This window comes from Phalaenopsis equestris, unplaced genomic scaffold (assembly GCF_001263595.1).
Source record: "Phalaenopsis equestris unplaced genomic scaffold, ASM126359v1 Scaffold001009, whole genome shotgun sequence".
Lineage (NCBI taxonomy): Eukaryota > Viridiplantae > Streptophyta > Magnoliopsida > Asparagales > Orchidaceae > Phalaenopsis > Phalaenopsis equestris.
This window is the reverse complement of record NW_018165448.1, coordinates 58,432-80,360: the sequence shown is the minus strand read 5'-3', so window position 1 is coordinate 80,360 and position 21,929 is coordinate 58,432. Positions and strand designations below refer to the sequence as shown.

The following is a 21,929-nucleotide window of genomic DNA, read 5'->3' as shown; positions in this document are numbered from 1 at the left end:
ATCTCAATCTGATCGCACTAAACCGAGCTATCAAGAGGATAAAAAAACAAACTCCAAACTAATCAGAAAATCGATCAAAATTGAGGATTACCCTCATGAAGAACAACAAACCCTAGTTTCGGCGGAATGATAGCGCCGGCATCCATCATGAAGAATATTATATATATATATATATATTAATTGATTTATGATGTAATGGTGTAGATTGAGAACGAATTTGGGCCACCCGAGTATGATCAAGGAGAACCTGCCAAGAACTATGTAGCATGGGCTGCAGGAATGGCGGTCGGTCTCGACACAGGAGTCCCATGGATCATGTGCAAACAAGATGATGCTCCCGATCCTGTTGTAAGTAATAACTGCTCTTTAGTTGTTTCAATCAGATCTTATAGACTATTGCAATTGAAGCATTCAAGAATTATTGAATATCAATTAGGTGCCCTATGGCTTATATTATATTTATTTTGTTTAGCCTATCATTGCTCAAATACATGATTTTATCGAACTCTCTGGGCTTCTGTTCACAACCTCACAGCCTCCTTTCATTTGTGAAGTCTTATTGTCTTGTTTGCCATTCATTTTGCTTGAATTTTTTCAGCTCAAACTCTGATCTTTCTGGGTTCTTTTTCTTATATTATAGTGATGAATCTTTTTCGGTTTTGACAGATTAACACCTGCAATGGTTTTTATTGTGATTACTTCTACCCAAACCAACCTTATAAACCTACCATGTGGACAGAAGTTTGGACATCCTGGTAAGTTTATCAGTATGGCCTTAGATTGAATCTTGCAGTTTTACTTAGGTCCTATGTGCTTATTTTGTTTACGATTTAGGGGACATAACATGCTTATTTTTGTAATGCCAAGGTTCACTGGATTTGGAGTTCCTGTGCCACATCGGCCTGTTGAAGACTTGGCCTTTTCTGTTGCGAAATTTATACAGAAAGGTGGATCTTTTGTCAACTACTATATGGTAAGAACTCCTGTTGTTCTGATTCAAATTGTTCATGTGGATCCGAGTTTTAATTTGTGTGCTATTATTTCTAGTACCATGGAGGAACGAATTTTGGCCGCACAGCTGGTGGTCCTTTCATTGCAACTAGTTATGACTATGATGCTCCAATTGATGAATTTGGTGAGTGAGAACTCTTTGTTGATGCAATTTAAATACTATTTTTTTGTTTTTTTTTTATTTCTAATTTGCTGAGGACCCCCTTTCATTAAAGCCTATGATTATGAAGATTATCTTCTGTTGTCCTTTATGTTATTCTGTAGGCCATTTGTTTCTTTAGCCGTATATGTTATCTAAACTTCACATGTTCTATTGCATCTTCAAATTTATTTACAAATATACAAAATCCCTAGCTAGATGACTCATCTTCTATTTTTGAGTAGATTCAATCTATTTTCACTAAAATTGTGTAATTTATACAACTTTAGTCATTTTATTTGTTAGGTCTATTGAGGCAACCAAAATGGGGCCACTTGCGAGATCTACATAGAGCTATCAAATTGTGTGAGATGGCTTTGGTTTCTAGTGATCCTGTTGTGACTTATTTGGGAAATTCTCAAGAAGTATAATTGTTTATATCTTTTTTTCATTTTCTAAATGAACATGAATGCTTACAATAGGCATACACTAACTTATACACTTATTATCATATCAGTCACATGTTTTCAGGTCAAATTCTGGAGACTGTGCTGCATTTCTTGCCAACTATGATGTGAAATCTTATGCTAGAGTTACTTTTAATGGAATGCATTATGACCTTCCTCCTTGGTCTATTAGTATCCTTCCAGACTGTAAAACCATAGTTTTCAATAGTGCACGGGTAAGAAGTTAAATTTATTTGTGGACTTTTTTTGTGATTTTTATTAAAATCAGCCATAGGTATTCTGGATTGATGTTTTTTTTTATATTTTGTTTGTGATAAATAAAGATTTATTTACACTGAAAATTTGGGTTTTTAGGCTTGTACTAGCAAGCCTAGCTAATAAAGCCCTTTGAAGGTTGTTACCAAGGTCTTAGAAGCAGATCTCACCCATATCAATTAAAAAAAAACATGTTGGCTTTAAATATTTTAATATTTGCTAATCACCCTGGCAAGAATTTTGATTCTTATAGGAGAACTAAATAAGTATTTTTATTTAGATTGATTATATATTTAGGGCCTTTGGCATCACCTTTGTTCCTTGTTTTTATTTGTTATTTGTTATTTTTTATTTTTTATTTTGCTTTTGAAAAAAATGTTTGGTTAGTATAACTTTTATGTGTTTTATTTTTAATAATAAATGAATTTATTTTTAAAATGCTCAAAACGTTCAAATGATGTTTTGAGTGTTTTAAAAATAATTATCCCAATCAAACATGTTTTAATTTAAATCAAAAAATTAAACTAGAAAAATAAAAAATAAAAGCGATTTCAAACGACCTGTTAGCTAATTCGATTTTTTTAGCCTCTTTGTTTAAACTTGCGCAATATGAGGCACTTCTCAAGCTATTTTTACAAAAGAATTGCTATAAAGCTTATACCTCATTGTCCCAAGGCGAGGCGCACCAATGCCTCAAGGCACACCTCGTCTAAAAACATGCCTCAAATTTCCTAGGCTATCTAGAATTTCTCTAAACAAAACTAAAAGTAATTTCAATGTACCTAATCTATCAACATTCACACCTCACACACCCGTTGGCACAGCTTATTTGTGCATTTGGCATTTTAAAAACGTCTCTTGGATGTTTGTTTCCTGCGTTAGGGATGCTTATCCGAAAAAGACCACACAGCTCGCATCTTCAATCCCGCTTCGAGGGTTTGTTTCCTCTCGTGTCCTTCTATCCGTCTCCTCCCTCGCTCGACCGCTGTTGCTCTAGGCCAATTCTCCTTCGCCTCTCTCCCTCACCTCTTCCTCGGTTACTCCTATCGACAGATCCCAACTTTCTCCTTCCTATCTTTTCCGAGATCCCCGAGTCGGCTTCCTGCACCTTTATTCACGGCGTCCCGTGTCCCACTGGCATCATCCTCTCTCCTTCCTCTTTTTCATCACTCTGCTATAGCGGAAGTTGGTCATTTGAACCTGTCTAATGTCGTGCTTTCCTTCTTATAAGTGTAACATTGATATGGAAATAAGGGTTTGGGCCTCAGCAAGCCCTGGAATTGGCACCATTAGCTTCAAGCATCTTATTTCGTTTTTAATGCATTTCAATGGACATGCCATCCTATTGAGCTAAATTATCGATGTATCTGTGGTAGATTTGTTTTCTTGATTGCTTATTGGTGAGCTGGCTCAGTTTTTTTGGTTGAGACCTCTCTAATGCAATGTTTTTCTATATTCATTGCGGGGGTTTTTTATTGCAACTGTTATCTCTCTGCGGTTTTTCGATTTTGTCGATTTCTTTGGATAATTTCTTTGCGATATTTTACATTTTTTGGATAATTTTGAAGCAAATTGGGTGAATGAGGCTTTCCACAATTCTCCTTTTTGAAAAGTTGTTTAGGGTTGCTCCGTTGCTATGTTTTCTTTGGCTAGAGACTGTGTTGGAGAGTGTGGGTGATGTCCTTGTTGGTGGCTTTAGGTGTGTCTTGCGCTGGGCTTGGATCTGTGGGTTGGTGGTGGATGTGAGTGTATGTGTTGGTGGTTGTGGGTGTTGTTCTTGTTGGTGTTATGTATAGGCTGCGTAGGTGGCTATGAGTGATGCCCGTTGGTTGCATGTGGAGGCTGTGGGTGATGTGGTTGTGTTGGTGGCTATGGGTGATGTGCTTGTTGGTGGCATGTGGAGTCTGTGTTGGTGACCGTGGGTGATGTTCTTGTTGGTGGCTTTGGAGACTTGTTGATGGTTGTGGGTGATGTGCTTTTTGGTGGCATGTGGAGGCTGTGTTGGTGATTGTGAGTGACGTGTCTGTTGGTGGCTATGAAGGCTGTGTTGGTGTGTGTGGGTGATGTGCTTGTTGGTGACATGTGAATGCTTGTTGTGCTGGGTTTGGGTCTGTGGGTTGGTGGTGGATGTGAGTGTGTGTGCTGGTGGTTCTGGAGCCCACGTTAATGGTTGTGGGTGATGAGCTTGTTGGTGACTGTGGAGGTTGTGTTGGTGGCTATGTGTGAGTGTGTGTGTGACTATGGGTGTGTTTTTGGTGGGGGATGGTGGTTGTGAGTGTTGTGCTTCTGGCTAGTGGTACTGTCTCTTTTCTGGTTGATAGTCAGCAAAATTTACTACCGATAATGATCGTGGTTCGATGGTATCCCTGGAGGATGATGCTGCTCGTGTTTAATAGTTTTTTTCTTTTTTAGGAATCTTGATACTCAATCTTAAGTGAGGAGTATATCCTTTTTTGTTATTGTTATGAAGTAGTTTTTGCTTCTAAACTATCAAATGTATAGCTATGACGAGTTTTTTACAAAAAACGCTCTGCACAGGGGTATAATGGTCGTTTATCCAGAAATACCTACAAATTCATTGTTTTCCAAACACAAAAACCTAACAGTCAGTAAGTTTATCCTGATCAGTTGTTGATCAATAGCTTATCAACAGATTATTGTTAAAGTGCAACTGCCCCAAACAATCCCTAAATAATTAGAACTAAAAAAATGTATCTATAAAAATTGGTGTAGTTGAAATTCTAATTATTAACATAGTTAATGTTTTAATTAATATTTTTTAATGATTATTCATTAAAGATAAAAAATTGTTAGCATTAAAGATAATAAGGAATAAGAGAATGTAGGTACAACTAAGTATAAAGCGCTAGTTAAGCAATTCATTAAGCTGATAATTCTCAATTGGGTCATGAGAGTAATAGAGGCTTCAAAGTTAAAATTCAATTCTTGGTGATTTGTTATATTCCTTTTTTATTTTTTATTTTTTATTTTTTTGGTTCAAGTGGGTGGTAGCATGAGTGAGAGAGAAAGATTAATGTAGAATTTATTTTGATTATAATGTTTTGATGTTTGAACATTTTATTTTAATATCTTGGCCTACTCTGATAGTTTAATGTTTATATAACCAATATTTTTTCATAATTTGATGTTTGGATATTAATGTTGCATCTAATTTTATGCAATTTATTGCATTTTACCTGGTTAGAATGCTGATATATTACTTTCTAATGTGTTAATAAATTGGTATATTAATATATTATTTTTTTTCATATTTTATAGTTTCTAAAATATTTATTAATTTACATAATCTTTTAAATTTGAGGCTTATACCTCAAATTACTTTAAGGCTTATGTCTTGCTTCACGAACAAAAAATGCCTCACTACCTAATTGTGCAATTTTAAACATAGCTTAGCCTAGTTCAAAGCTTCATTATATTTGGTGTCAAAACTTCCAATGAAAAGAAGTCCTCAGGTTAATTATTTCTCTCAATTGGAGGACACTTATGATTAACAAGGTCATTGGGCTAAGTCAAATATTTTTTAGTTATCCAAGACATGAGAATAGGTTTTGGGAAGGATGAGTAACTCTTACGAGGTTTCTTGTTTCCATTATTTAAAGATTTTCTTGGTAATCAATCTTTAATTCTTGGGAACTTTTTTGGTTATGACACGGAGACTTCTATTTAGCAATTATGGGAAAGCATCAAAGTTTGAAGGGTATATTATCATTTTCAAAGAAAAAACTTAGTTATTTGTAAGAAATTTGATATAATGATGCCTTGGGTCTAAGCTTATTACTAATTTCATAGCCATCTTATTTTAAATGTGAAGTTTTGGCTTTATTTTGGGGTGGGGTTGAGTCTTAGGGCCCGTTTAGGGCAGCTTATTTGGTGCGGTGGGTAAACTGTGTTTTGGCAGCTTATGCATTTTCAAAGCGCAGAAAACAACGTTTTCACCGCACCTATCTAAGTGCGGTGGCAGCTTATTGGCGGCGGTCTGACTTTTCTAAAAAAATAAAAACTTGTAATAGCCATCGCACCTAGCTTATCAACATATTATTTTTAATCAGCTTATCAGCAGATTATTCAATAAGCTGCAGCTGCCCCAAACATACCCTTAATTCATTAGAAGGGTCTCTTACCCGTGCAAAATTTTCAAATGAAGTCTTAACTATATCTAGAAAATTAGACAATGTGGATCCTTAACTCCGGGATTTTATATGAGGATCTTAAATTAATTATTTTATATTTGAGGTTTAACTTCATGATTTCATATCAGGATCTTAAATTGTTTATTTTATATTAGATGGGTCTATTGTCCATGCAAAATTTTCAAATTAAATCTTAACTATCTCTAAAAAATTAGACAACGTGGATCCTTAACTCCGGGATTTCATATGAGGATCTTAAATTGATTATTTTATATTTGAGGTTGTTGGCGTAAATGAGATTTGCAATAGCTTAGATGTATTCATGCATTTCGGTTGCATGAAGCCGATATAGTCGGCAAAAAATCCTTTTAATCATAAATTTTATATTTGAGGACTTGGCTAAAGGCTTGCATCTATGACACGAGGATTGGTAGGCTGAATCAGCTGGTTAGCCATGTTGCTGTTGGGACTGACCGGTCCAAGTAGGGTTGGATTTGCCACCCAAGGGGAGGGGCCTCCCTACTCCTAGTTATCCTTTATTATAAATATGCTATTTTGTTGTTTAGGGTTTTAATTTTTTCTGATTTCATATTTCTTATTGTTGGTGTTTTCCCTTGCTTCGATTGTATCCTGCTCCAATGTGGTGACTATCTCCATATAATCCATTATCCATTACTCACTCCTGCTTGCTACCCATTTTTCTTGTTTCTCTACCATCAGCCCTACTCTACACCCACTACTACCGCCGAACCCCCACAACACCACCAACTATTGTCATAAGTCTCTCTTGCATCCCCACCTGCTGCTGGCATCACCCTCCAACCCTCATGTGCTTCCACCAACCCTCTGATACCCCTTCCTCTTACAATCATATGCCCCATAGTCCCTGTCTGCTTGCGACCACCTATCCCAATCCCTCTCACTGTTGTCCACCGGTTGTCCTGCCTCGCCCTTGTTGGAAATTCCTGTTGTGAACCCCTTTGTTTTTGGCTTAATAAAAATTTGTTTTGCTATCGAATTTTGGGTTGACTTTGGTATCATTTTTTTGTTGAAGTTGAAAAGAAAAGTTAGCAGTAGAGCAAAGCCTTTGGCTAACTGTGAGATCTTGTTTGTTTGGAGCATAGGATAAGAGCCAAGTAAAAGCCTGTAGACTTAAGATTAGGCGCACTAAGCTATTTGACTAGTAAAAATGATAAGTCAATATATGCAAAGTGATATTTTTATTTGTATTTTAGCTTAATGTCATTTTTTAAGACATTGAAGTGAAATAATATTGATACACCAAAAATATATGCATTTTTAGACCCATATTTTATACTCATTTTTGGTGATATTGCATCTTAATGGAAGATATTTTTCATGTTTTCTTGTAGGTTGTTGATTTTTAAGACTTGGAGCAAAAATGAAGCAAAAATGATGAAAATTGGAGTCAAAATAAAGAATATGAAAAGTTGCTCAGCGCCGACGGCGCCAGAAACAACAAACTATGATAAAATTTGGAGTCAAAATGAAGAATATGAAAAGTTGCTCAGCGCCGACGGCGCCAAAAGCTGTGCCGACGACGCCGTTTGACAGAGAGTAAGTAATTAATTGGCGGAACACTGGCGTCGACGGCGCTATGGCGGTGCAGACCCTGTTTCTAGAAGATTCAATGAATTTGGACATTTTTTGAAGAGTTTTTGGATGCACTTATTGTAGAACCGACTCTAGGCTCTATTAGGGGCCGAAATTCATCAGAAAAAGGGCTCTCTTGGACTCTCTCTTGGTTTCTCTTCGTTCCACATCATTCCTTTAGCGTCATTTCTCATTTCCATCTTCATTTCACCACCATTTTGGAGTCTATTTGTTAGTTTTTTTTAAGAGTTTAGAGTTTTTGTGGTGAGATTAAGTGTGAATTCTTCTCTAAAAGTGATGGAGAAGGAGAAAAGTGCGAGATTTCTTCTTCCTACATTTCCTGGGAGAGACTACAAGGGATTTGCTTTGAGAATGAGTTTCATATAAATATTGTTTATTTAATTGTTTGTTTATTAGTATTATTAGTATTGTATGAACTTTGTTTTATATATGAAATTTGTGTTTTGTTTTATCTTTCTCATGAAGTCTGAGTAATTTCCTTTGTCTTTCTCCTCACTCTGAGATATGGTGAAATAATGAGATAATATAGATGTGCCAATATTAAAATATAAAATAAATTATGATGATTTTTCAACTCCGAACTTAATTTACTTTTTGATCTGACCAATTGAATTGGTAAAATGTGTTGTGAAACATATGATCCAAGAAATGAAGTATGAATTCTACAACAGAGTGAGGATCACATTTGATTCCATGAATGAGAATTTCGTTCATGAAATTAAGTGCAAATAAGTAGGGAAATATACTTTGTTGGGTGTAAAATTGGAGAATCTTTAGGGTGACAGACTAAAATCTCAATTCGGTCTTAGTGTTTAAAAACTAAAGCGAGAGTTAACCTTCAGGTGAAGGGAAGTAGGAGCTCTGGAGTGGGAGCCAGTATCCTCCTATAGCCTAGCCACAGATTTAGGGACTAAACCTGAGATTAGCCAATGATTTTCTATAACACTGTATCAGGGTAGAGAATTAAAACTGCTTCTATTTGGGACAATACATATTAAACCATTTATCTCATCTCTTTTCATCAAAACCTCATTGAAGTGAGAAATATGCTTTTCACATAAGAAGTCTTCATCACATAAACATGGTTTAATAGTTTAGTAGTTACTGTTTAAAATTTTCATTTAAGTTTTGCTAATAGTTAAATAATTTAGTTTTAATCATACATCACCATTCGAAATTAATGACAGTAATTTCGTTTTACTTTCTGTGAATTTCCTAGTAAATTTATCATTTCAAATTTTCAAATTTAAATTCCCCGTGGAATCGATATTCGGGGCTTAAATAGAAAGTCCTTTATTACTTGATAACGATACGTATACTTGCGTAGAATCCCAACATTAATTGCTTAAATTTTTTAATCATAAACTTTATAATTTTTACACAACTATATTCTCGGGATCAAATACGAGCTATGTAAATTAATATTATGATTTGTAGTCACCAAGTGGATGAAGTTTTTTGCTCTTAATTGATTCATAATCGCTATCTAAGCTCACAATAAGTTAGCTATTAACAAACTTCCCTTATAATCATCTTACGAAGTCTTTTTATTTATTTATTTATTTCTGACCGTAATGGCGGCAAAAAATTGTTGTCTTAGAAACTTTAATTTAGTGGCAGTAGAATTTGTAGCTATTGAAACTTTAATTTGAAAATAATGGCCCTGTGAGATTTTACCATAAAAAGCGATGAACAATGATCCAAGTATGATTTATATGTCTTTTGAAACATCTTGATACTTTAATTCTAAGAAAATAATGAATTCATGGAGAGAAGATGATATTTGTGATAGGAGAAGGAATCATAGTGGATCATGTTTCGAAGAGGAGATTGCAGGATGAGTGATGAATGAATGTAGCTTTGGTTCGCTAATCCCACACATGCGTATGCTTAAGCTTAGCCTAGCTTGGAAAGTGGCATTATTGGCTTTTTAGTGGGCTTATTGGCTCAAGTAGCCTTAAACCTTAGCTAAATAAGACCACACGATTTCAATAACCTTAAGTCTTGGTGCCCAGATGATGAAGTAGGATTTTGATCTACTTATATTATGTTTTGGGCCTTAGTTTGTAGCTGTTAGAACAAAGCCAATATTAGCTCTAGGAATTTAATTATCATGGAGTCTTGACCCAAGGATGCCAATCTAAGATCTTAATTTATTTAGTTTCGGTGAGGCCTTAGCATTGAAGTGTTTAAAATTGTAGGTAGAAGTCAATAAGAAGTTCATCTTTACTTAGAGTTTTAATTGCACCAACATGGTCAATTTAGGAGACACTCCTCAATAGACAACCACAACCTTATACTATTATTGAAGTCTTCGGTATTTTGGTGTTGTTATTTACATTGTAAGATTGGTTAGAATGTGTAGGATAGCAACATCATACTTTGATGTGCTTCTTCAGGCATACAATGCCACTCTTAAATTCTTTAGTAATTATCGTGGTAGGGATGATGCTCCATATGTAAGCACTACCTACCTCTTAAAGCAACTTGGTTTGAGGTATGTTGGATCATTTTTCCAAAGCAATTGCATTGAGCCTTTTTCTGATTGAAATAAATCAGCCATTATGTCTTTAAATTAAAGACTATCTACCTTCTAAAATGTAATATGTAATTTCATATTTGCTTATAATTTTTTCTTTATTTTAGAGAATTATAAAGGGCATTTGAATTTTTTAATTTATTAAAATATTTTTATGTAACAAAATGATATTTACATTAGAGTTTGCTTTTCAATAACTGTTCAATTTTTTTCTCAAAACCTCCTCGGAATTTTTCTAAATCCTTTTAAGAAAATTTGAATTTCTTTAAAAGTATGATATGAATCCTTTAAATTATTGTGTAAATACTAGGGCGTCCCCGAGAAGTAACGTGTTGTATGACAGAATATAGTAAAAAATGTGCAAAGACTGCTACATCGATACCCGGGTGTAGTGTTCAAAAATGACATTTAATAGAACAATAGAAAAGAAAGATTCATGTAGCCGACTCTACTTAGTAGTATAAAGACTTCTTGCTGTTATTATTGATGTATGGTTAGCCTAATTTTTCTGTGTGGACTCCTGACGTAGTTCTACGTGCCGCAAAGATTACTCCTGAGTTATTTTCAGGTTATTTCTGAGTTATTTTCAATAATCCCGAAATAACCCAGAACTAATCCTCGGTTTTTATTTCTAGGTTATTTTTGGGTTATTTCGGGATTATTGAAAATAACCCAGAAATAACCTCAAAATAACTCATGAATAACCTCCGCGACATGTAGAGCTACGTCAGGAGTCCGGACAGAAAATGCCTCGTATGGTTATCACGTGACTTTTTTAGGTCCTTCTGTTGCTCAGGTGAGGTTCACATAATTAATGCTTATATGTTATATTAGCTTTTCTAAACCAATAGCATATTGACAAGTAACACTAATTGGTTGTTGATTTATAATTGTTGTCCTATTGGGTAAACTGATGATTATCACTTTTCACTTGTGATAAAAGTGTTTTAATAAGGCACATTACCCTCACAGGCAATTGGGCATGTTATTCAACCAATGACATAACTGTATTTGTACATTTGGTTGTTATGGCAAGCCAAAAAAAATTGAGACGGTTCAAAGGAGTGTCTACAATCACCATTGTCTGTTAGATAGATAGAGGACGTGATAGCGCATCTAGAAGAGTCTATGTGACAAGTTATCAAAATGATATAGGGATATTCTATCTAATAAGGTTCAACACTCTAAAACTTTTATAGAGCTCACAGAGGAATCTAACAACAGTTGGAGTCTTGGGCATGTGCTTTTTATGATTTAGTCACAGAGAAGGCCTCGATATTTGCTTAAGAGCTTGCATGTTTTTAGGTGAGGTCATTAATTTTAGGGAAGTGATAGAGATGGGTGGCTTGGATTCGGGGTGGCTGATGATTTATTTTGGTACAATGGCTGCAATCGATTGGATAACGAAGATGAGGGTGTAGCAATTGCTGAGACCCATTTTATTAGATATTGGAGTAATGTTTTATATTTTTCATTAATTCAAATAAAATATGTAACTACTTCTCTTTCTTGTTGTTCCCTCCATTCATCTCATCTTGGAATGGGTCCACCCGATTTCTTTAAACCTTTTGTCATTTTAACTTCTTTAAATTTTATTTAATGAGTAAGCTTTAAGACTTTATTTTGTTAAAGTTTTCTAATAAAATAAAAAACTTTTCAATCTTTAAGATGTCACGCTTCATTGCATTGTCCTTGGACTGTTCTGGTTGTTACTTTGGTAAGGTGTCAGATCCCCTAGGGTTTCTTTTACCACGTATAGTTGAAAATTGAAAACTGAAAATCTAAAAACTTTTCAGTCTATAAGATACGAAGCTTAACTGAATTGTCCCTAGACTCTGCCTTAAAAACACGAAGCATAATAGCACCATCTTCAGGCTTTTAAAGTTTTTCGGTCTATAGGAACAAAGCTTAACTAGACTGTGCTAGACTCTTCGCCTTAAAGACACGAAGCGTAACAACTCTGTCTTGAGGCTTTTCAAAACTTTTCAGTCTATAGGGCATGAAGCTTAATTGCACCATTCCTAGACTCTTCACCTTAAAGGCACAAAGAGTAATAGCACCGACTTTAGGCTTTTCAAAACTTTTTAGTCTATACGATAAGAAGCTTAATTGCACTTTTTTTTAGACTATTCGCTTTAAAAATGTGAAACATAATAGAATAGACTTTAGGATTTTCAAAACTTCTCAATCTAAGGTCAGTCTAGGACACGAAGCCTCACTACAACATCCTTAAACCCTTTGGTTGAAAGTCAAGAAGTATAATAAGATCAATTTAGGTTTTTCAAAACTTTTTAGTCTATATGGCACAAATCTTTATTCCACCATTTTGAGACTCTTAACCTTAAAGACATGAAGCATAACAACACCGTCTTTAGGCTTTTCAAAGATTTTTAGTTTTTAGGGAATAAAGTTTAATATTACCATCCTTAGAACTTTTGCCTTAAAGACACAAAGCATAACAACACTATCTTTAGGCTTTTAAAGCTTTTCAGTCTTTTGGACGTCAAGTTTTCCTACATTGCCTTTAGACTGCTTTGGTTGTTGTTTGGGTGAGGTGTTATATCCCCTGGGGTTTCTTCCACCTAGTACAACCGAAAAGCTCAAAATGGTTTTAGGGGTGGGAAAACTCATAAATGCCTTCTAGGAGAGAAAAAACTTAAATTATCATATTCTTAAGGAATGTGATGTGTTTAGGGTTCAATAAATCTACTATGGCACATTTTGTTCAATAGGTTAATGTATTGCCTAGTAAATGTAAGATGGGTGTGAGTCTCTGTGCTTCCTATCTTAATGTTGTCATTGAACTCCCATGACTCAAACATAAATCAAAACTTCTCAGCCTTTAAGGCACCAGAATTTATTGCACCATCTTAGATTTCTCTTGGCAACTTTTTAGGTTTGTTATGGGTCCTCTTTGTGGCTTACTCTCCTAGAAATCCCAAATCAAACTCTTTTAAAAATATTTGCATAAATCCCCTGCCTATGTCTCTAGTTATTTTATTTATGAGGCTCAGAAATCTTGAACTTCAATCTTCAATCACTTGTTTAGCTCAATCATGAGAAACTCCAATGCTTCCCGCCCTGAACGATTCTCTCTCGACATTAAAACAAATCATTCTGCTCGGTCTCTGAGACATGAGAGTCTCCCTCCTGTTTGGTCTCTCCGTCTCCTTTCAATCTCCCCATACACAGACACTTGGTCTCTCCTGCTCAGTGTTCTCCACTAGGTCTATCTCTCTCTCTCGGTTGTGAGCATCAAATGATGGTCCGTTTCTCAAGTGGTTGCAAGGTAACAAGGTTTTCTCCGAGAGTTAAATATATGAAATTGAAATAATTTCAATGTGTTTTCTCCATGAATTTTCTCAATTTGTTAAGTATATGAAATTAAAATAACTTTCACATATATTTTTCCCTATGTTTTTATTACTAAGTATGAGATAAAAAAAAATAATAATAACTTTCATGTATAGGTTTGCACCATGTGTTTTTTACTTGAATATGTGAAAAAAGATAATTTTCATATATAGTTTTCTTATATGAAAGTTAGTTCTCATGTATAGCTTGCTCATGGGAATTTAACTCTCATCTATAATTTTATGTAGAGTTTGTTTATGTGAAAGATGTTTTCATGTATAGTTTCTTTTCCATGTGTTCATGTGAAATTTAGTTTCACGTGTTTTGCTTAAGTTAAAGAATTTCTCATGTATAATTTGCTTATGTGAAGTTCAGTTTCATGTATTTATTATTTATGTAAAATTCATGTTGATGCGAATTTTCTTTATGTGAAGTTAATTTTCATGTATTCTCATTATATGAAGTAAATCCTCTTGTAGTTTTATTATGTGAGATTAATTCTCATGTGTTTATATGTATAACTTTGGAAAATTCGCATATACTCTCATGTATTACATATATAGAACTTGTGAATTTTCATGCTCAACAAACTTTCATGTTTATATACGTATCATTTTATCTGTAAGTTAATTTAAAAAAATAAAATAAAATAAAAGTAAGTTTGTGTGCAAATTTTTGAAGTTTATATGTTTTGTGTAAATTTATATAAAAAAATCAGGTTATATGTTTGTAAAAATTTAAAATTTGTATTTATGAAGTTTATAAAAAAATTTTAAGTGTTATGCTCTTAAAACTTTAAAGTTTAAATATCATATATAAATTTATAAATAATAAAAAAAAAAAATTAAGTGGTATGTATGCAAACGTTAAAGTTTAGGTGTTGGATAGGTAAATGCATAAAAATTGAGGGTTAAACTTCAATGTCTCATATGTTTACATGAGAAATACGTAAACTTAAGTATCTCATATGCATATAAATCCACCATTGGAATTAAGTGCTTTATGTGTGTTAATATAAAAGTTTCAATTTTATAGATGAAAGTTTATAAGATTTAAACTTTATATATGCAAACATGAAAGTTTAAGGGTTATATATGTGAATTCGTTGAAATTGAATGTTATGTGTGTAAATATGAAAACCATAAGTGACATGTATGAAGCTTAATTGTTAGGCATGCAAATAGATTTAAGAATTGATTGGTATGCATGCAAATACTTTATGTATTTATATAGGTGACACCTAATCTTCCATAATTATATCGTTATTTTATTTGTGTGATGAATGTATGCATGAAAAAATGTGTTTAATAAATAAATATTTTTGAGGTGATGTTTAAAATTTGAATGTTATGCATGTAAAACAAAAATTATAAGTGTTGAATATATTAATACGTAAAAATCAGGTGGCATTCATGGAGAGCTAGAAAACCAAAGAATCTAGGAAATCCCAAAACATTGAACATAGAAGGTTTGATTCTCTTTTATTGACAAACTAGGAAATTTATCCAAATCAAAATTAACAATTAAAATTCAACATTATAATTGAAATCACACCTAGGCAGATTTAATATAAAGCCCATGTTAGCCAAGTTAGAAATGAAACATAGGTTCATACACACCACTGGAATAGTCTGAGCATAGAAGCCTATGTTAGATTACTAGGTATTTTTAGTTAGTGTTAAGGACTAAGACATATAGAAACCCCAAGCCAATAGCCCCATTTAACTATGCAGATGCCTTAGGATGAAATAACTCGCCCATGGTTACTGACAAGGGCACTCTAGCCACCTAATAGTAAAGAAAAACTACACTTGCCATCACTATAGGAATATTAGAAACCTCTAATTTTCTGTTTGGTTAATAGTCTAAGGCTATCAATGAATTCGGTATGACAAAAAATTGTGCCTATCTTGATCGGGAATGTCATACCTAAATTTACCACTTATTTAATCTTTTTAAAGAGTTTAGATTTCTTTTAAGTTTAGGCATTCAACTTCTATCTAAAAATCAAATCAAACATTTCAATTCAAATATTTTCAGCTCAAATCTTTCAATTCAAATTTTTAAACTCAAATCTTTCTGCTCAAACATTTCACATCTAATGTTTAAATCAAACTTTTCAACTCAAACCTTGCAAGTTAAACATTTAGACCTAACTTATTCTGCCCAAATCCAACAAACCCAATCCATTCTAAACTCCTTTTTGACTTTATCATAATTCCACCAAACCTAACTCCTAAAATGATTTCCTAATTTCAATCTTCAGAGTATATCTTCTTCCCAGGATTGGTTATTCCCTTTTCTGGGCCTTTTCATGATATATTATCACTGAACTGTAAGTCTCAACTCTTCATTCCATAAACAATATCTTCAAATCTTGAATCTATCCATTAAAAATCTTAAAACACTAATTTTGGGATATCCAATCATGAAATCCTAAATGATAGAAGTCAATTTTTTAATCGAGAGTTTTCTCAGGAGTTCATAACTTCTATGTGTAATTAATTATGGGGATTTGCCTTGCCCTAATAGGGATACTTGATTGCATAATTAAAATGAATTCTATCTTACGCGCATGATATAGGTGAAAATTTTCTGGTTAATGTAAACTTATATATCTTAAAGATATTTATCATTTGAATGATTAGATCTATTTCAATGTAATATTTCTGCTCTCAGGGTAGTATATTATTTTTTAAATCATATCGGATTATTTAAATAGAAATCTGTAAAATCTGTGGTAGGCGCGTCACAATATACAAAAAAAAATCAACATGCATCATGATTATTTGGTTACTAGGACTTCATCTTCAAAGAGTTGTCCCGCCATTCACAATGTTTTGAGTCAAGTCTTGTATGCGAATCTATTTCTTATGAGAGTCAAATTATGTTATGGTATTTTTGCATAGGCATCCTAATTTCTATTTTCTTGAAAAATTATATCCACATTCGTTTTTCAACAAAAAAAAACCTAGTTCTTTTTAGTGTGAAACTTGTCAACTTGCTAAGCATACTCGACAAGTGTACCCAAGCATAAAATATAAACCAACACATCTCCTTTTCATGATTCGTATTGATATCTTGCTGACCTTAAAAATTAAAAAAACTAGTAGGGCTAGATGCTGTCATCTTTATTGAAGATCACACTAGAACCACTTGAACTTTTTTTATGAAAGAAAATTTTAAACTGTCAACATATTTGAAATCTTTCATAGTATGATTCTCACCCAATTTTTGTGAATAATTTAGGTTCTCAAAACCATTAATGCAGAAGACTATTATAACTCCACTCTCGGCCCATCTTTATTAAAAAATGACATCATTCACCTAAACTCTTGTGTTGACACACCCCCAACAAAATGGTGTGGTTGAGAGAGAAAACAAGCATCTCGAAGTGACCCATTCAATTATATTTACTAACAATATACCCAAACATTTCTGGGGAAAGTCCCACATTCACTTATCTCATAAATAGGATGTCCAAAGAGTGTTAAAATTTAACAAACCTCTCAACACCCACACCCTCATAAAATCCTACCCTGATTTTCAGTCCTTCACCTCTAACCTAACACTAAAATTTTTGTTTGCATTTTTTTTTGTTCATCTATATCAATCATATCAAAACAAACTTGATCTAGGTCAATCAAATGCATTGTTGTGAGCTACTCTTCAAACAAAAAACGGTATAAATACTACTTTTTAGAAACACAAAATTATTCAACTCCATGTGTGCCACTTTCTTTGAAAACAATCATATTATCCTAAATCTAACATACAAGTAGAGCGTTGGAGAGAATATTAGATTTGGGTACCAATCAGGAAGCTATACTACTTCAACGATTTCATGATTTCAATCCTCTATATGTTGACTTTATCATACTTATGTATGTAAATGATATTGTTCTTACAGGCAATAATGTAAGAAAACTTGTAATAATTGAAAGAATAATAACTTTTGAATTTGAGGTCAAAGATCTCGAAACTATAAGATACTTTCTGAGAATGGAGGTAGCTAGGTCCAAAGAAGGTATTGTCATATCGCAAAAAATATATATCCTTGACTTATTAAAAGGAGACATTAATTTTACGATGCAAATCAACATGCTCTTATGGATCACTATCGACGAGCATCAAAAGGAGCGGGTAACACTCTAGTATGGAGGTATCAAAGACTTATGGAGAAACTTATTTGTCACATACAAGACCTTTCATTGTTTTTTCTGTGGATATGGTGAGCCAACATATGAACGATCCAAATGAAGATCATCTAAAAGCCATCTTTCAAATCCCACGATACCTAAAGATGACTTCAGGATGTGAATTGATATTCAAGAAAACTGAGAACTATGACATTGGGATCTATCCTGATGCTAATTTGGCAGGAGAATTGACTAACAATAGATCTGCCACGGGTTATGTTCATTTGTATGAGGTAACCTAGTTCCTTGGAGAAGTAAAAAACAAGCTATAGTGGCAAGAAGTAGTGCAAAATCTGAGTATTGTGTCCTTGACCTAGGAATTTGTGAAGGGATGTGGCTAAAAAAAACTACTAGTGAAACTTCACATGGAGAACAAAAGCACTATTAAGATGTTCAGCAGGCACTTCATCTCTAGAAAGGTCAATAGAGGGGTTGTCCATCTATGTTATATCACAATTTAGTATGAGATTGTTAGCATTCTTACTCGGGTCTTCATCGACACCACTTTAGTCTTCTTAGCTGCAAGTTTGGGATGTATGACATATACAACCCAACTTGAGCAGGAGTGTTGACATGCATATAACTATGGACAACATGGGTCCACCCACAGTTTAGGAAACTGTGGGTCCGTTATTTCATTTGTGGGGGAGAAATTGTTTTCCCTTAATTATATACTATTGTGTGTTTATTTCTTTCCTTTTTGTCATGATGATTTGAATTTCTTTTCAATTGTATGAAGGTTAGTCTGAGTTATATCTATATTTCTTTATTTGCTTAATGTGAGAATATTGGATAGTTTTTTTCCTCTTAAATTCTACAAAGGGATTGCACAAGCTGCCACTATTATAGTGAGAATTTTCACTATCAAGCAAGCATTTGTGAGGGGCTACTAGAGTGTTTTTGGCGCCTTAGTGGCCCTACCAATACAAAAGTGTAGATGGATGAAGCCCCTAAGATAGAGGCGTTAGTGAGCTAAAGTATGTGCTGGTTTTCGAGTGAACCACTATAAAAGTGCGGCATTGCTTGACTGTAACCCTGAATGTTGCATGTTTGACAACAGTTACTGTTGTAACAAGGAGTTGGGTGGTCTTCACAGTGACTTGTGGTGCAAAACCTGAAAGAGCTGCTGCTGCTAAATGATTTTAAAGGAGGCTGTTTATAAAGAAGATTAGTTTCACTATTTTCTTATTGATCTCCCCAAAGGTGATAAGAGATTCATGAGCATTAACGCCATTAACAATAAGTTTGTTGTCGTCAACAACATCGTCAAGAATAATCTAAGATACGCCTTCTTCATCCTTGGGCTTGACAAGAATAGCAAGCTGATCAGCACGAGTTCAATCGAGGTGCATGAACTGAACAATGGTTTGAGAACCATTATTTTCTAGAATTGAACTTTGATTTGTTTAATTTGTGTGGGGGTTTTTCATAGGTAATTGCTAGATATTTTTCATGGAATGTGGAGTAAGTGGAAGAGTGATGAGGGGAGCAGAGGTGTTTCACAAGTATGTCGAAGATGAGTATCTGTTGTTTGATCCATGTATTATAGGTAGAATTGTGCATGTGCCATTAGTGTTGATGTTGGCAGCTGCGCACGGTTGTGATTAGATCTTTAATAATTCATATCCAGTGAGGATGGCATAAAATGAAAGTTTCTATGATATAGAGCTGTGGTGGTGAGTTTGATGAGATTGTGAGAGGAGAGGTTGGTGGCGAAGAATGGACGATTGCATTAATGGGTGTTAAGCATGGTTGGTTGTGATGTGGTTACTTTGTAAGTTGTATTAGTGGCCATTAGATGTTGTAGGAGTGGTAAAGAGGCGAGAAGTTGATGTTTGAGATAGTATAGAATAGAGATTTGGTAAGTTACAAGTTACAAATAAATCCACGCAAATTAAGCTTAACTAAATGCATATCAAGAGAGGCGAGAAGTTGATGTTTGAGATAGTATAGAATAAGGATTTGGTAAGTTACAAGTTACAAATAAATCCCCGCAAATTAAGCTTAACTAAATGTATATCATTGATCATCCTAGAAACCAGCTAATTTTTATTTTCATAAATTAACCAAATGTTTAAAAAACTTAGGGAAAAAAAAAACCAAATCCGCAAACATAATCAGGAATTTATTTTGACTTACTAATTGGTCCATGATCAAATTTATTGATTCCCAGGCCTAATAAAAATGCCCGAAGAGTAAATATCTGTATTAACATCTTAGTTTTGTTTTCATTTTGTCCCAGCAACAACTAATTCATTTTCTTACATCTAACTGTTTCAAATTCTCACTTTGTTGCAGGTAGGAGCTCAGACCTCACTAATGCAAATGAATTGGCTTAGAGGTTTCTCTTGGCAATCATACAATGACGATACCAACTTTAATGACGAATTATCATTCACCACTACAGGGTTATTGGAGCAAATAAATGTGACCAGAGATATCACTGATTATCTGTGGTATACAACTTAGTGAGTATATATAATAATGATGATTTGCACATATATCTTGAATGAACAAGTTTTTGTGGTGAATTTTTTAGCCCTTTCCACCCTCCTCTTATTTCAGTGTTGACATAAATGAAACTGAAGGCTTTTTGAAGGGTGGATATTATCCTGTTCTCAGTGTAATGTCTGCCGGTCACTCTCTGAACGTTTTTATTAACGGGCAATTATCAGGTTAGGGACTTCCTATGCAGCAGATGGGCCATATTTATCTGTACAAAATCTAAACCAGAGTTTATCTACATGTATATTTTTATATTATTATGGACATAAATGAAATTGTAGGTGAAACTTAGTAAAGGAGAGTTATGAAAAACGTTTAATATAAAATTACAGTGCTTCCTTTCTGTTCATGTAATCAAATAACTTGAATATTCAGCTACTCATTAGCTCCTTAACAGGTACGTCATATGGCGGCGTTCAGGATCCCAGGCTTACATATTCTGGAAATGCGATGTTGCGTGCTGGAAGCAACACAATTTCTATCTTAAGCGCATCAGTTGGGCTTCCAGTTATGCTTCGTTTGATCTTTCATGCATTTTATGTTCTGATGATTATGTTTTGTATGAACTAATGTGAATTGTACTCAGAATGTTGGGGAGCATTTTGAGACATGGAATGCTGGGATTCTTGGACCGGTGGTGTTAAGTGATCTTGATGAAGGATGGAGAGACCTGACATGGCAGAAATGGACTTACCAGGTTTGTCATCTAGGAATTATGTTCTCCACTTTTGGTTGCAGGTTGAGCAAAATTTTTATTCTGTTTATAGGTCGGGTTGAAAGGGGAGGCTCTAAATCTGCATGCTCTCACTCAAAGCTCCGAATGGGGCGACGTAGATGCAAACAAGCCTTTAACATGGTACAAGGTGCGTGTTATTTCGTCTTGTAAATAGAAATAGAAGTTAAAAGTTTTGAAGTTGAAGAAGCGAGTTACTTTGACTCTCAACGTAGAGGCTGAATAGTCTTCAGGGTGGGCTATTGGATGATAGATATGTGGCATGTGTGTGTCATCTGTTATTCATCCAATAATATGAAGATTTTCTTGGGATTCTGCGTGTTTTAATTCATGGTGTATAATCTTTGAGAGAGAAACATTAGAAAATAAAATTATTCGATATATAAAGCACACTAAGAATTTTATGCAGTTTTACTCGATTGATGATCGTAACCTGTTGCTATTGCTGCATATTTCACTATGATTTTATTATTTGTGTGAATTTTTGAATTAATCTTTTTCTCACTGAATACATAGATAATTCACCTATAAATATATGAGTACAAGAGATAAAAAAGAGGAAAAAAATCTCCATACAATTAAGTACATAAATACCAATAATTAAGGAATTACCCTTTTTATATCATGATTAAATATAGCAAGTACTTAAATAGAATTAAAGAAATAATAATGAGAGTAATTCCACTCTCCCCCTCAAGGTGAGTTGTACAGATTGTACATGCCCAACTTGTTGGTTAGCTCATCAAAATTGGACTTAGGGAGAGCCTTGGTGAGAATGTCTGCGGTTTGGTCTCTAGAAGGAGTATAGACCAATTCAATTATTCCATTGTCCATCTTCTCTGAAATGAAGTTCCGATCAATCTCAATGTGTTTAGTTCGATCATGATGAACATGATTCTTTGCGATACTGATTGCAGCTTGAATTGCACAGAACATCATTG

General features: G+C 34.1%; 1 protein-coding gene across 2 annotated transcripts in view; it reads left to right on the top strand.

The window, feature by feature from the left end:
- The window catches only part of LOC110032696 (beta-galactosidase 2-like), a 35,213-nt gene that overhangs the window by 5,909 nt on the left and 7,375 nt on the right, over positions 1 to 21,929 (top strand). For both annotated transcript variants that reach the window (XM_020736402.1, XM_020736403.1), the window contains exons 6-16: positions 205 to 348; positions 667 to 755; positions 868 to 973; positions 1,048 to 1,135; positions 1,457 to 1,575; positions 1,668 to 1,832; positions 20,049 to 20,218; positions 20,316 to 20,425; positions 20,653 to 20,762; positions 20,842 to 20,952; positions 21,023 to 21,118. In XM_020736402.1, coding sequence (XP_020592061.1) covers positions 205 to 348; positions 667 to 755; positions 868 to 973; positions 1,048 to 1,135; positions 1,457 to 1,575; positions 1,668 to 1,832; positions 20,049 to 20,218; positions 20,316 to 20,425; positions 20,653 to 20,762; positions 20,842 to 20,952; positions 21,023 to 21,118 — 1,308 coding nt within the window. The remainder of the gene's footprint in view (positions 1 to 204; positions 349 to 666; positions 756 to 867; positions 974 to 1,047; positions 1,136 to 1,456; positions 1,576 to 1,667; positions 1,833 to 20,048; positions 20,219 to 20,315; positions 20,426 to 20,652; positions 20,763 to 20,841; positions 20,953 to 21,022; positions 21,119 to 21,929) is intronic.